Here is a 16,250-nt window from a genome sequence, read left to right on the forward strand (position 1 = left end):
TTTTAAAATGGATTTAATTTACTTTGTATAAAACCCAGTATTTCTATATACAAGAGCAACAGGAAGCAGATATTTACATATGCTTAAATATACAGAGTCTTTAGTAGAGCTGCTCACCTTTATAAAATAGTGCTAAAAACCTACCACACATTTTCTTGGAAGTTTTCAGTCTCTCAGACACTCCCTTGGACCCAGAGGTCCAGCTTCTCACCACAGGAATTTCATTTCTAAAAGAAAAAAAGCCCTCCCTTCACTGGGTGAGAAATACACTACATATTAGCCCTCAGCATTTCCTGCAAGCACATGCAATCCTAAACCAAAAGAAGTTATGAATGGTTAAGGCACAAGGCTCAACTTAGTCCTACTCTGCAATGGTGTAAGTGCTAATGTGTAAAAAAAAAGCCCCAAAGCAGCATGCTAGCTCAACTTAATACCATTTACTGGTGGCCTGCTCTGAGCTTTGAAATGTAGTCAACCACCACAAATGCCTATGTGACCCAAGTCAACACCCTGTAAGGTGTGGAAATATTGTCCATGAACCCTTCAGACTGCGTAACTGGATTCTATGAAATATCAGGTGGCAAAATGTGGTCAGATCCATGCTGAGGAGAGCACATGGCAACATAAATGCAACTACTGATAAATCCCAGTTCAAACAAACACAACTATAAACACACACCACTGACCTAACCTCAGGAAAGGTGGACTAGCAGGGACTGATGTCAGGTCTGGGTGTGGATCTTCTGAAGGCTGTAACATAGCCCCAGCTGGTGTTCTCAGTATGCTCCAAAGTAAATTCCTTTTAAAACTGATTGATTAAAAACTGGCCACCCTCCTGGGTAAAAATGAATGTGCCCTAGGAGAACCAGCCATTCTCCAGCCTCTTTAGACAGGTAAATAAGCACTTGGTGGTTTTACTCACTGCTCACACACAGCAAGGACGTGCACTAACTGGGAAGCATGAGGACTCAAGCTAAATGCTGCAATAAAAGAGCATAAAATGATTTAACTGGCAAACACACTTGCTGGGTATAGATGCTACTGGTATGCATGGCTTTCCTACACCATCAGGGTGACAGGAAAACCACAGATATTTAGAAGGATCAAAGGCTAAACATTTAAGGAAGCTCCCACAGATATTTAGAAGGATCAAAGGCTAAATAATTAAGGAAGCTCCCATGTGTAGCACTGTATTAGAGAGGAGAGACAGTTTGAAGAAGAAGAAACACTGAGCACACTGAAGTGAGACTCCAAAGTGAAGATGCTAAATGAGAGCTTCACGTCCTGAGAGCAGTCTTCCCCCGCAGCGGATAGCGTCTCCGTTCCAGGGCACTCGCAGTCTTTTTCCTTTTTAGCAACACATAAGGATTTCTCCTGCTACCAGCACCTGTTGGTGTGACCTCTGCTGGTGTGACCTCTGCTGGTGCCACATAACTCTGGACATTATTTTCCTGCTTCAGCTTGCAAGCAGAGAAGACTTCATGCCGCAGCCTGCAGAGCTCCAGGGTGGGTTGCCAAGTCAACACTTGGGAAAAACCTTCTGCTCTTTCTATTAGCGTCGGGAGAGACTGCAAAAACAAACCCAAGAATCTCAGGTTACATGAGAAAAGTAATGGCTGCAGTGAATGAAATGCATTCATTAGATCCTGACAGGCACAAAAGCTTCAGTGTCTGCAGAGATGAACCTAAGGGTGGCATGTGAAGGTTGGGAAGGCAGATTTACTAGGGTTGGCAGGCCATGCAAAGAGTATGCCAAGTTTAAACGTTCCTTCATTACATCCCGATGCTGCATCACAGATCATGTCTTAGCTGGCACTGAAGCAATAAATGTCATGTGTCACATGAAGCTGTACATGTCTTCCAAGGATGTTTTGGGTTTTTTTTGGATGTTGCAGATTCTAAAGTCTGCTAAAAACACTTCCTGCAGGCACAGGGTGATCTTCCTCACTGCCGTGTTGGGGGTGGGGGTGATGCTTCAGCAGTCCAAACCTGAAGATGCACTTCCCTCAACACAACACACACAGGCTTTTTTTTGTACTAAACTACAACCCAGAGGAGTTAGAGCTCCTGCTTTGTGACTGGGTAGCATATCAAGAAAACAAAAAGCACTTCCTTCTTGGAGAACACAGAGGCCTCACCTTTATGGCTCCACCGATGTCTTTGAACACCATTTCTGTCATCTGCTTCAAATCTGCGATGTAAGCATCTGCAGGATAAAGCCCAGAGAAACTGCTGAAACATTAGTCACTCCTCTCCATACTTGCTATTTCCTTCTTAGAAATCAGACAGAAAAGCAGTGGAGTCCTTCCTTAAAACTTAAACCTTCAACACTTGATTATAGCATTGGGGCCCACAGGTTTTGTCTTTCCTCTGTTACTATTCTTTCCCACTCAAAAAGCAGCAGTGCCTAGCAGTCTCAACTACAGCGAGCCACAAAGTTCTTCCCTAGCAAACCTACAGCTCACAGAAAACATGAAGCAGGAACATAGTATCTGACAGAAAGAAAGAGTTCTAAAGGGGAAAAAAAATTGTCATTAAAATCTTGCAGCTCCAACAATTCAACTTTTACACTAAAGGTCACATTATCCTCCTGGCTTAACTTACCAAGCATTAACAGCAAAGATAAAAGGAACCTGGTGTAAACAACCTGAACTTCATTAATTCTGCTGGGTTCATGAGAAAGCAAAAGCAGCTCTCAGTAACACTGATGCAGCCAGCAGGTGCAGGATACTGGGGGAAAAGGGCATGCATTTGATTGCAGTGGCAGTACAAGATCACTAACACAATACATGAGTTTGATGATTTATTTACAAGCATTTGATGATTAATTCACTCTTTATTCAAGAGTTCTGCATGTTCTCTGCCACTAACCTGTCTGCAATGCCATGTGTCCAGAGAAGGGCAACGAGGCTGGGGAGAGGCCTTGAGCACAGCCCTGTGAGGAGAGGCTGAGGGAGCTGGGGTTGCTTAGCCTGGAGCAGAGGAGGCTCAGGGGGGACCTCATTGCCCTCTACAACTACCTGAAGGGAGGTTGTAGCCAGGTGGGGGTTGGTCTCTTCTCCCAAGCAACCAGCACCAGAACACACAGTCTCAAGCTGCACCAGGGGAAGTTTAGGCTGGAGGTGAGGAAGAAGTTCTTCCCAGAGAGAGTTGTTAGCCATTGGAATGTGCTGTCCAGGGAGGTGGTGGAGTCACCATCCCTGGAGGTGTTCAAGAGGGGATTGGATGTGGCACTTGGTGCCATGGTGTAAGTCATGGGGTCTGTGGTGACAGGTTGGACGCGGTGATCTTTGAGGCCTCTTCCAGCCTTGGTGATTCTGTGATTCTGTGTGGTGGGTTGAAGTTTCCCCCAGCATTAACTGTAGCCAGACTAACTCAGTTAGAAGCAAATGAAAGCTGTATTCACAAGCAAAAACTACACTCTACAATGGAATGCAATGAATGTGTACAAAAATCTACAGGAGTTACAATATTCTATTTACAACATTATACTGATATTCACTATTTTGGACTTGATGATCTCGAAGGTCTTTTCCAACTTGGTTAATTCTATTCTAATTAGCAAACAACACAAACCCCACCCTGGTCAAAAAGACCAGGGAAGCTGCTCCACTGAAACCTGCCCCCCACAAACCTCCCAGACCCACCCTGTACCAAGAGGAGCTGAGAGAGCAGTGGGTTAGCTTATCTCAAGGCCAGCCAGAAGCAGCGTTATCTCCCGGGTGAAGCAAAACAGCCAAGACCAGAAGAGAACAGAAAAGGAATGGGAATGGAAGTGAAATGTGAAGAATTGTTATGATACAGCTTCCCTTATCCCAGACTTTCACCCAATGGATTTGTTCAGAACAATCTTTTGTTTCCCTTTTTACACCCAACAGTGATTTATTGATAGCTTTCTACTTTGCTGCTCGAAATCTGCAGCCAAATTTCAAAGGCATAGCCTAAAACTGGCACATTAACAACAATCTTAAATCCCATTAACAAAACCAAGCTCTTGAGAACCAAGCAGCCTCCCCTCCCCTCCTATTATTTTTCTGCAGGGTTTCACCAGTGCCTGCAGCAGGATACAATGTCAGACAGCATGCACACCCTCACATTTCCTTCAGGGTTTAACACATCACTCTGATTTGCAGCCAACCTCATTAGTGCTACTGAAGATAATTTGAGTCAATCACTGTATTCTAGTGCAGGGTGACAGTGATCCCCTGCTGAAAGCCAGCAAGCAGCAGGAGACAGGATTTTGGTACATTGGCTGTCCTCATGCCCAATGTGATGATTTGGTATGGTTTAGGAGCACAAAATCCACGTGTGAACACGGATGTGAGCAAGCAGCATCATTCAGAATTTGGAAGGGAAACAAGTCCACAGCAGCCTCTTTAAACAGCCCACAGATGCCTATGTCCTCATGCCCCATGTGATGATCAGCCACACAGAATTTATGTGTGAACACAGATGTGAGCAAGCAGCATCATTCAGAATATGGAAGGGAAACAAGCCCAACAGCTGCCTCTTTAAACACCCCACAGATCATAGTATCATAGTATCAGTCAGGGTTGGAAGGGACCACAGGGATCATCTAGTTCCAACCCTCCTGCCATGGGGGTTGAGGCAGCCCCCTTCCCCACCACTGGCAACAATAAACACTCAGACAAAGGGATTGCAAAAGTGATGGAAAGTTTAAATAGAAAGCAGTGAACGTTTACAGAAAGCCAAAAGCGCAGTGACAAAGAAAGATCCCAAAGCAGACCCAGAGAGATCCCATCCCCACCTGAGGGTACACCCGAGACCCTCAGGGCTCCTTCCCCCCCCACTACTAGGCTAGTCTCAGCTGGCCAGGTCTGAGACTGCCCATCCCCCCGTGGCCTTGGGCCTAGCCAGGCCCAAAGCCAGGAGGCATCTCCCCCAGTTACCGGCTGACGGAGAAGGAAGAGAAGAGAGCGTGCGAGACCCCGCACTGGATCTTATAGTGGTGCTAAGAATTGTGGTAGGAAATACTACATAATTTCCTGTGTCCACTCCTCTGGGCTGGACTTCTGGACACAGGAAGTAACCATTGCAGGGGGCACCCAGCTCAAACTGCAACAGACACCCCAAACTAGATCAGGCTGCCCAGAGCCTCAGCCAGCCTGCTCTTAAACACCCCCAGGGACGGGGCCTCGACCATCTCCCTGGACAACCCATTCCAGGGCTTCACCACTCTCATGGGGAAGAACTTCCTCCTCATCTCCAGCCTGAATCTCCCCACCTCCAGCCTCATTCCATTCCCCCTAGTCCTACCACTACCTGAGATCCTGAGCAGTCCCTCCCCTGCCTTCTTGTAGGCCCCCTTCAGATGCCTATGTATGGACATTCTCTACAAGAAGGCTAAGTCTCTAATGAAGCAGAGTACTGAGAAAAGTAAAACCAATTACTCAGATTTTTCCAGTCAAACAGAAAGACTGACACACAGCTAAATGAAATTTGCTTGCAGTTCAGCTTGACATGGACAGCATTGTATTCCTCAGGGTTCAAAGCTTCCCAAAACAAAGGAAATGAAAAAAGGAAATGAAAGGTATTGAGTAATCTAAACATTTTTTGTTTCTAGCCACTGTAGTTGCTAAACTGAGATACATTAACTTCCCAAAGACTACACAATACTACAATCCAGCACAAACTCTGCACTGCCTTGGCTAGGACTTTGCTACCACCAAACCTAAAAGAACAGTAACAAAGCACAAGGTGTTACTAACTGACAAGAAGTAGTTAATGCACATCAGACACTAGAAACTGAAAGAACCCCAGACATGAAGCAATGCTTTTTACTGCCCCTGCCGGCTGCTTCGCTGCACAGGCTGGCATTTCTGGAAGCAATGACTCCTGTTTGCAAAGGGGAAATGATGCTCAGAGTAAAGGCATGTCAGCAGGACAAGAACTGGAAGATAAAGTTTAAGTTCTCAAAGTTTAACACCAATGCTTCCCAGAATGGCTTAGGCTGGAAGGCACCTTGGATATCATCTACTCCAACCTTCCTGCCATGGGCAGGGATGCCTCCCAACTAGACTTGGCTGCTCAAGGCCTCATCCAACCTGGCCTTCAACACCCCAGGCTGAAGGCATCCACAGCCTCCCCGGGCAACCTATTCCAGAGTCTCACTACCCTTGTACTGAAGAACCTCTTCCTAAGATCCAGTCTAACCCTGCTCTCCCTCAGCTTAGAACCATTCCTCCTTGTCCTATTGCAAGACAGCCTTATGAAAAGTCTCTCTCCAGCCTTCCTGTAGGATTCCTTCAGGTATTGAAAGACAGCAGTAAGGTCCCCCTGGAGTCTTCTCTTCTCAGTATCATAGTATTGCTAAGGTTGGAAGAGACCTCGAGGATCATCAAGTCCAACCTGTCACCACAGGCTAAACAACCCCAGCTCCCTCAGCCTATCTTTATAGCAGAGGTGCTCCAGCCCTTGGATCATCTTTGTGGCTTTTTGCAATAGAAATAGAATGGAATAGAATGGAATAAACCAGGTTGGAAGAGACCTTCAAGATCATCGCGTCCAACCCATCAACCAATCCAACCCACCTAAACAACTAACCCATGGCACCAAGCACCCCATCAAGTCTCCTCCTATGGACTTGCTCCAACAAGTCTGGGGACACCAGAACTGGACACAGTATTCAAAGTGGAGTCTCCCAAGAGCAGAGTGAAGGGGAAGAATCACCTCTCTTGCCCTGCTGGCCACACTCTTCTTGATACAGCCTAGTATATGATTAGCCTTCTGGACTGCAAGAGTGCACTGCCAGCCCATGGTAAGCTTCTCATCAATCAACACACCCAAGTCCCCTTCTTCAGAGCCACTCTCAACCTACTCTGTACCCAGTTTGTAATTGTGTCTGGGACTGGCCTGACACAGATGCAGGACCTTGCACTTTGACTTGTTGAAGCTCACGCAGTTTGCACCAGCTTTATAGCATGAGCAGCAATCCATGGTGAGGGCTCTGTAACCATGTCTTTCAACTTAGAACAGCACTGGTGAATTCTGTCATTTTCAGTCATTCTGTCATTAACAAAAGGCAAGGTAAAACTTCAAATTTCTTAATCAGCCTCAAAAAAGCACATCCCAGTCACCTGCTGCAGAATAGGATAGAATTAACCAGGTTGGAAAAGACCTTCAAGATCCAACCTATCACCCAACACCATCTAATCAACTAAACCATGGCACCAAGTGCCTCATCCAGTCTCTTCCTAAACACCTCCAGGGATGGTGACTCCACCACCTCCCTGGGCAGCACATTCCAATGGGCAAGCACTCTCTCTGTGAAGAATTTCTTCCTAACATCCAGCCTAAACCTCCCCTGGTGCAGCTTGAGACTGTGTCCCCTTGTTCTGGTGCTGCTTGCCTGGGAGAAGAGACCAACCCCCACCTGGCTACAACCTCTCTTCAGGTAGTTGTAGACAGCAAGAAGGTCTCCCCTGAGCCTCCTCTTCTCCAGGCTAAGAACCCCAGCTCCCTCAGCCTCTCCTCACAGGGCTGTGCTCCAGACCCCTCCCCAGCTTTGTTGCCCTTCTCTGGAAACCTTCCAGCAACTCAACATCTTTCCTAAACTGAAGGGCCCAGAACTGGACACAGGACTCAAGGTGTGGCCTAACCAGTGTGGTATACAGGAGCAGAATGACCTCCCTGCTCCTGCTGGCTACGCTGTTCCTGATGCAGGCCAGGTTGCCCTTGGCCTTCTTGGCCACCTGGGCACACTGCAGGCTCATGTTCACCCTACTATTGACCAGTACCCCCAGATCCCTCTCTGCCTGGCTGCTCTCCAGCCACTCTGACCCCAGCCTGTAGCACTGCATGGGGTTGCTGTGGCCAATGTGTAGAACCTGGCACTTGGATGTGTTCAATCTCCTGCCCTTGGACTCTGCTCACCTGTCCAGCCTGTCAAGGTCCCTCTGCAGAGTTCTCCTACCCTCTAACAGATCAACTCCTGCCCCCGGCTTGGTGTCATCTGCAAATTTACTAATGATGGCCTCAATCCCCTTGTCCAGATCATCAATAAAGACACTGAACAGGATGGGGCCCAGCACTGATCCCTGGGGGACACCACTAGTGCCTGGCTGCCAGCTGGCTGTGGAGGTTGTACATGGAATGTAGCAAATTTATGAGGCTGTATGCAGTTCTGGTTTTCCATCAATCCTTACAAATGACAGGATAAATGCTAGGATAAAATGTGGTGCCTGCTTAACAACTTAGGAAAGCCAACACTGCCACCAGTGAGTACTACACAACTGCTTTCAATTCCCTGAAGAAACTGTCTGGTGGGAAGAGAGACTGAAGCATTTCTAGTATTCATGTAAAAGGAAGACAAGTGTGGTCAAAGTATAATGTCAGTGATCCATCTAGTTCCCCATCCAGCTCCACCAATAGTAAAGGAAAGAGGTAAGAAAACACTGCTGAGGGTAGTATCTCTGTGACAACTTCTATCTAACACCCACATAGCATCCAAGCTTGTACAGTGCCTAACAGCAGGCAGCACTTGGAAAAGGAATGGGTACAGCAAACTGATGCAGCCATACATTCAGGCATTACAAACTTCCAGCCATTGAAACTATTTAAACAGTAATTTAAAACAAAGTTAAAACTTCTTCAACATGTACAGGCAGGCAGAAAGGTAAACAAGTTGCCCTCCCCATGAAATCTTTACCTTGAGAAAGCTGTGATCTTATCTCTTCTGGTGCTACAAAAGGCTGGTAGAGCTTCTGCAGAAGCAAAAAGAAGAGAGAAAGATTCTAAAACACCTTCTTGGTTTAACAGACATTGAATATACACATTGCAGGCAGAACAATGGAAAAGGGCATTAACAAGGAACTGGGGATGGAATTAGGTAAAGAAACACCACAGCAGAGGTACAATTTATAGCTACTCAGTCCCTGGAAGCAGCACTCTGGTTAACACAGCTAAGCTCAGTGCAAACATGTCTCCAAGGCCTGCTCTGGTTTACAGGATTCTCATTATTAAAGCATGAGAATGAAAGTGGAATCTAGAAGTTTTGGAAGAAGCATTGCCACCTGCTGCACAGCTGAGGAAACAGAGCTGCTCTGACTTCACAAAGGCAGTGTCCTTTCACAGAGCAGCAAACTCAAACAAAGGGTACATTAAAACAACAAGGAAACAAAGGACTACATTCTAGCCCTGCCATTACTTATGCATGAATAAGAACACCCTCCTTTACAGACCAGCCTCTCTGGGTCTTTGGTCCTGCTGTAAGTCTTGTGACTTGGTACCAGTTAACTGTGACCAGAAGTTAAATAATGAATATAACTAATGGTCCTATTAAAGGTGGAACTGGAAGTGACCACCAGGGAAGAAGGAAACAAGATAAAGACATGGGAACATGAGTTATATCATCTGTAAGCCAGTACTCTTCTCGGCTTCAGGAGCTGTCCCTCAACCTTCTTCAGCCAAAAACAAGTAGCAGAAAGTTAGTCATTCCTCCCTGCAGTTTCACCAGAGCAGATTTCTCACAGTATCATAGTATCAGTCAGGGTTGGAAGGGACCACAGGGATCATCTAGTTCCAACCCTCCTGCCATGGGCAGGGACACCCCACACTACATCAGCCTGGCCAGAGCCTCATCCAGCCTGGGCTTAAACACCTCCAGGGACAGGGCCTCAACCACCTCCCTGGACAACCCATTCCAGGGCTTCACCACTCTCATGGGGAAGAGCAGTTCACACATCATCTTAGCAAGTTTACAGCAACAGCTCCAAGCAGAAGAACAAACATAGCTTGCATTCTCCTCAATGTATTGACTGCAAGCCTACAAGAGCACCTCTTGCTTTGGCAATTACAGGGAGATGATCATACTTCTCTCTAGGTGAACTGCAGTCAATTACTGCATATTCATAGTCCTTCTTTCTATCTTAGAAAAGGTGGATCACAGGATTGGCTAGGGTCAAGAAAGAACATAAAACTTCCTCAACCAGAGGCAGGGAAACCACTAGTACCTTCACAGAAGAAGCTAAGAGGAAAGACACCTCATTTATAGAGGTAAACTAAAACACTTCCTATAGTTTGCAGATACTTTGAAATAAAACAATCACCCTTTGGTGGTGCAAAAACTGATGAAGTCAGCAATAGAAGAAAGGCAGTGTGAGAGGCATTCTAAATAACTAACACACTTTAGGACTCAGGTAGAATCTATGCTTTCCTTTTGCAGAAGTATTAGAAGGTCTTGCTAAATCTTGCTGTTATTCAGTAGCATGTTTTACTGTACTTGATTTTGTTTGCTTGTTTTGCATACTTGATACATTGACACAAAAGGCAATATACATCAGGAAAATATCTCAGATTTAAGACACACATATACCCATGAACTTATACTTTAAGTAAGTACACAGAAAGAGTTGTTGGCCATTGGAATGTGCTGCCCAGGGAGGTGGTGGAGTCACCATCCCTGGAGGTGTTCAAGAGGGGATTGGATGTGGCACTTGAAGCCATGGTTTAGTACTCATGAAGTGTTGGGTGACAGATTGGACTTGATAATCTCTGAGGTCTTTTCCAACCTCATTGATTCTATGATTCTAAGCCTGCTAACCTTAACAGTTACTGTCTTGTCAATGTTTGTGCCCAGAAATGCAGCTTAGGCTCTTCAACAACTTTCAAAACTAATAATACAATAAATAAATAAATAAAAATTACTATCTTCTTTAATACAGAATCCAAGAACAGATGAGGCTGGGACTCCAAATATGGTCTAGTCCAACCCTCTACCGACAGCAGGGTCAACTGAAGCAGATTGCTCAGAGCTGCATCCAGTCAGGTTTTGATTATCTCTAAGGATGGAGACTCCATGGGGGTGCTGGTCGATGGCAGGATGAACATGAGCCTGCAGTGTGCCCAGGCAGCCAGGAGGGCCAATGGCATCCTGGCCTGCATCAGGAACAGTGTGGCCAGCAGGAGCAGGGAGGTCATTCTGCCCTGTAGTCAGCACTGGTTAGGCCACACCTTGAGTCCTGTGTCCAGTTCTGGGCCCCTCAGTTTTAGAAAGATGTTGAGTTGCTGGAAGGTGTCCAGAGAAGGGCAACAAAGTTGGTGATGGGTTTGGAGCAAAGCCCTATGAGGAGAGGCTGAGGGAGCTGGGGTTGCTTAGCCTGGAGAAGAAGAGACTCAGGTGTGAACTTATTGCTCTCTACAGCTACCTTAAGGGAGGTTGTTGACAGACAGAGGTTGGTCTCTTCTCCCAGGCAACCAGCACCAGAACAAGAAGACACAGTCTCAAGCTGCGCCAGGGGGGGGGTTTAGGCTGGATGTTAGGAAGAAGTTCTATACAGAGAGAGTGATTGCCCATTGGAATGTGCTGCCTGGGGAGGTGGTGGAGTCACCATCACTGGAGGTGTTCAGGAGGAGACTTGATAGGGTGCTTGGTGCCATGGGTTAGTTGATTAGGTGGTGTTGGATGATGGGTTGGGCATCATGATCTTGAAGGTCTCTTCCAACCTGGTCTCGTCTATTCTATTCTATTCTATTCTATTCTATCTTATCCTATCCTATCTTATCCTATCCTATCCTATTCTATCCCTCATTTTACCAAAGAACAAATTAATACAAAGAAGCAATTTCATGATATGACAAAGAATCAAAAGCAACCATGGGAAGGAGCTTAGTGACCACCATTTGCTGAGTTACTTCTTCAAGTCACATGTGGTCAGCAGCTACTACATGCTAAAGGGTTTCTGAACATCTTGGATCACTCACCAACATCTCCTGCTCTGCTTTGTATGTTTGGACAGCATGCTTCAGTATCTTCTTAGGCCAATGCTTACGTTTTCTTGTTGTCTCCACTATGAGTTCCTCAAACTGATCATCAATGGTTTTCATGTTGGAACCTGAAAATCACAAACACATGAAGATGCTACAGGAATTCTTCACATTAAAAATGAGGGGGGAAAAAATGAGACAAAGTTAGATGGAAACAAAAAACAGCTTTAGATCTAAAATAAGAAATCACACGTGGTTATCAATGAAGATAACAGGATCTGTCTTGGAGCTCCTTGTAAGGTGATACAGAAAGTGGAGCACAACTTGATGTTGATCAGGTGCTTCTGAGGTAAGGCTGCCAGTGAGAATGGGGGAGGTGGGGAACAGTCCACTCAAAATCCAGCAATGTGTTTTTCCCTATGAACTCTGAATCTATAAAGAAAATCTCACAAAGCAATAGTTACCCTTTGAGATAATTTCCTTTAAAACTAAAGAAAATGCAAAATGAAGCAAGAAAAAAAGTTTTATCCCTGTAATGTACACAACCAGTAGAAAAGTGTCAACTGTTTGCATAGTAATTTGAAGACTAACAGATTTTGTATCACATAGAGCAGGCAGGCAGTTTAACTTCAAAATCCATCTGTACATTTTTGACAGCATGCAATGCTACCTGAATGAGACCCAGTTCCCTGACATACCACATGCTGAGGACACCTGTAATTACCTAGTCACAGGAATCACAGAATCACCAAGGTTGGAAGAGGCCTCAAAGATCATCAAGTCCAACCTGTCACCACAGACCTCATGACTAAACCATGGCACCAAGTGCCACGTCCAATCCCCTCTTGAACACCTCCAGGCATGGTGACTCCACCACCTCCCTGGGCAGCACATTCCAATGGCTAACAACTCTCTCTGAGAAGAACTTTCTCCTCACCTTGAGCCTAAACTTCCCCTGGTGCAGCTTGAGACTGTGTCCTCTAGTTCTGGTGCTGGGTGCCTAGGAGAAGAGATCAACACCCTCCTGGCTACAGCCTCCCTTCAGGTAGTTGTAGAAAGCAATAAGGTTCACAAAAAACTAAAATATGACTGCTTTCAACACCTGAGACTGTAGCCTGGTAGGAGCTAACTTTCATCACTTGCTGCTTCAGGACTAAATTGTTTAGACTAGTTCTGGGCCCCTCAGTTTAGGAAAGATGTTGAGTTGCTGGAAGGTGTCCAGAGAAGGGCAACAAAGCTGGGGAGGGGTCTGGAGCACAGCCCTGTGAGGAGAGGCTGAGGGAGCTGGGGTTGCTTAGCCTGGAGAAGAGGAGGCCCAAGGGAGACCTCATTGCTGTCTACAACTCCCTGAAGGGAGGTTGTAGCCAGGTGGGGGTTGATCTCTTCTCCCAGGCAAGCAGCACCAGAACAAGGGGACACAGTCTCAAGGTGCGCCAAAGGAGGTTTAATCTGGATGTTAGGAAGAAATTCTTCCCAGAAGGAGAGATTGGCCATTGGAATGTGCTGCCCAGGGAGGTGGTGGAGTCACCATCCCTGGAGGTGTTCAAGAGGGGACTGGATGAGGCACTTGGTGCCATGGTTTAGTTGATTAGATGGTGTTGGGTGATAGGTTGGACTCGATGATCTCTGAGGTCTGTTCCAACCTGGATAATTCTGTATTCTGTACCCTAACACAGGCACTCAGTTCTTCCAGACTGCAATTAAACTTCACAACTCAAATACAATCTTAAGCTTATAAACAAATAGTTTCACAATTGGGTCAATGCCTGCACTGTGCTGACATCACAGCCACCATTACAAACTATAACAACTAAGAGCTATGGAAGAAAACAGAATTAAGCACTCAATCTTATACCTTAAGTGTGACTGAAAGGTGGGACATGTTTCTATACTCTCTCACCTGTACACTCCTGCAATTTTTCTCCCCTGGGGGAGATTAGAATGTTGACCACAAGAGTCTGGCTGTTTCATTTTTATCTAGTTTTCAAAACTCTTTAGTGTTCAAATTTACCACCCCCATTAATGCCTTGAGCACAACTTGCAAGCCACACAATGCTTTCAATCTAGCTGCTAAAGAATAGATCTTCAACACCCTCTTTTGGCCAATCTCTGCAGAACCAGGTGATTAGAAACCTCAGAAAGGCAAAAATAGAGGCTTTCAGAGTTTGTTTTGTTTGTTTGCTTTAGGATCACCATGAAATCATTAAAGTACACAGAGCAAAGACTTGAGTCACTGGGCAAGACAAACACTAAAAGCACAGAATGCCAGACCGCTTGGTGAGTCACACCGGCTCAGGGTAAATTTATGTCAGATTAAAAAGCACAATACAGTCCTCACACCTGCCTTAGACCAGCTGGAGGAAGCTCATAGAATCAATAAGGTTGGAAGAGACCACAAAGATCAAGTCTAACCTGTCACCCAACACCTCATGACCACTAAAACACAGCACCAAGTGCCACAACAAATCCCCTCTTGAACACCTCCAGGCATGGGGACTCCACCATCTCCCTGGGCAGCACATCCCAATGGCCAATTACTCCTTCTGGGAAGAACTTTCTCCTCACCTCCAGCCTAAACTTCCCCTGGCACAGCTTGAGATTGTGTTCTCTTGTTCTGGTGCTGGGTGCCTGGGAGAAGAGACCAACCCCCACCTGGCTACAACCTCCCTTCAGGGAGTTGTAGAGAGCTAGAAGGTCTCCCCTGAGCCTCCTCTTCTCCAGGCTAAACAACCCCAGCTCCCTCAGCCTCTCCTCACAGGGCTGTGCTCAAGGCCTCTCCCCAGCCTCTTTGCCCTTCTCTGAACATGTTCAAGAGTCTCAATGTCCTTCTTAAACTGAGGGGCACAGAACTGGACACAGGACTCAAGGTGTGGCCTAACCAATGCAGAGTACAGGGGCAGAATGACCTCCCTGCTCCTGCTGGCCACACTATTCCTGATGCAGGCCAGGATGCCATTTGCCTTCTTGGCCACCTAGGCACACTGCTGGCTCATGTTCAGCCAGCTGTCAACCAGTACCCCCAGGTCCCTTTCTGCCTGGCTGCTCTCCAGCCACTCTGACCCCAGCCTGTAGCTCTGCATGGGGTTGTTGTGGCCAAAAAGACTCAGCGGTGACCTTATTGCTGTCTACAACTCCCTGAAGGGAGGTTGTAGCCAGGTGGGGGTTGGTCTCTTCTCCCAGGCAACCAGCACCAGAACAAGAGGACACAGTTTTACACTGTGCCAGGGGGAGTTTAGACTGGAGGTGAGGAGAAAGTTCTTCCCAGAGAGAGTCATTAGCCATTGGAATGTGCTGCCCAGGGAGGTGGTGGAGTCACCATCCCTGGAGGTGTTCAAGAGGGGACTGGATGTGGCACTTGGTGCCATGGTTTAGTCATGAGGTGTTGGGTGACAGATTGGACTTGATGATCTCTGAGGTCTTTTCCAAACTTGTTGATTCTATGACTTGGATCCCACTGCTGTGTTCTAGCTTTAAAAATAGATCACCTTTATTCTGCTAGGTGAAGCATGAAATAGAACACACTCTTTCCTAGCTTCCCAGATAAAGAGATCTTGCTTTGAAATACTGTCTTTCTAAGAGCTTGCTATAGTAAGGCAGCTGGCATTAAACTTGGTTAAAGCTTTGCTTTTCCACGTGAATATCAGATATTTCAGTAGTTTCTAAGTTACTTTTCTCTAGCAGTCAAGAGCAGATTTAAGTTAGGTAGTCACCATACTACTGACAGCTGGAACTTGTGCCTTGAGATTTAGAAGAATCTCAACAGTGTTAAACATGCAGCAGTCCTTCAGGTAAAGCACTTTTCCCTTCCCCTTTTCTCTTGGTCACAGGTCTCTACACCTCTTGGTTCCATTTCTTCAGGAATACTGCCCCAACAGAACCATGCTCCTGTAGTGCAGAACTTCAGATCTTTACATGGGCACATCAGAGCTAGAGTTTGACTTGACCTCCACCCTGAGCATCCTTACTGTCACAGAATTCGATGGGGAAACTGCTCAATCTTTACCTGCACCCTGAGCATCCTTGCTGTCACAGAATGCGAGGGGGGGAAAATGATCAATCTTTATCTGCACCCTGAGCATCCTTACTGGCACAGAATGTGAGGGGGAAACTGCTCAATCTTTACCTGCACCCTGAGCATCCTTACTGGCACAGAACGCGAGGGGGGAAACTGCTCAATCTTTACCTGCACCCTGAGCATCCTTACTGTCACAGAATGTGAAGGGGAAAAGCTGCTCAATCTTTACCTGCATCCTGAGCATCCTTACTGTCACAGAATGTGAGGGGGAAACTGCTCAATCTTTACCTGCACCCTGAGCATCCTTACTGTCACAGAATGTGAGGGGGAAACTGCTCAATCTTTACCTGCACCCTGAGCATCCTTACTGTCACAGAACGCGAGGGGGAAACTGCTCAATCTTTACCTGCACCCTGAGCATCTTTACTGTCACAGAAAGTGAGGGGGAAACTGCTCAATCTTTACCTGCACCCTGAGCATCCTTACTGTCACAGAATGTGAAGGGGAAAAG

At 46.3% G+C, this 16,250-nt stretch overlaps 1 protein-coding gene across 1 annotated transcript in view; it reads right to left on the reverse strand.

Moving 5' to 3' along the window:
- Nucleotides 1-16,250, reverse strand: part of NSL1 (NSL1 component of MIS12 kinetochore complex) — a 17,305-nt gene continuing 1,055 nt past the window's right edge. The window contains exons 3-6 of the mRNA XM_068169614.1: nucleotides 11,722-11,852; nucleotides 8,669-8,723; nucleotides 2,139-2,206; nucleotides 1-1,568 (exon numbers count right to left, since the gene is read on the reverse strand). Coding sequence (XP_068025715.1) covers nucleotides 1,278-1,568; nucleotides 2,139-2,206; nucleotides 8,669-8,723; nucleotides 11,722-11,852 — 545 coding nt within the window. The 3' untranslated portion in view covers nucleotides 1-1,277. The remainder of the gene's footprint in view (nucleotides 1,569-2,138; nucleotides 2,207-8,668; nucleotides 8,724-11,721; nucleotides 11,853-16,250) is intronic.

Source organism: Melanerpes formicivorus, unplaced genomic scaffold (genome assembly GCF_026170545.1).
Source record: "Melanerpes formicivorus ecotype bairdi unplaced genomic scaffold, bMelFor1.0.p_v2 SCAF_205, whole genome shotgun sequence".
NCBI classification, from domain to species: domain Eukaryota; kingdom Metazoa; phylum Chordata; class Aves; order Piciformes; family Picidae; genus Melanerpes; species Melanerpes formicivorus.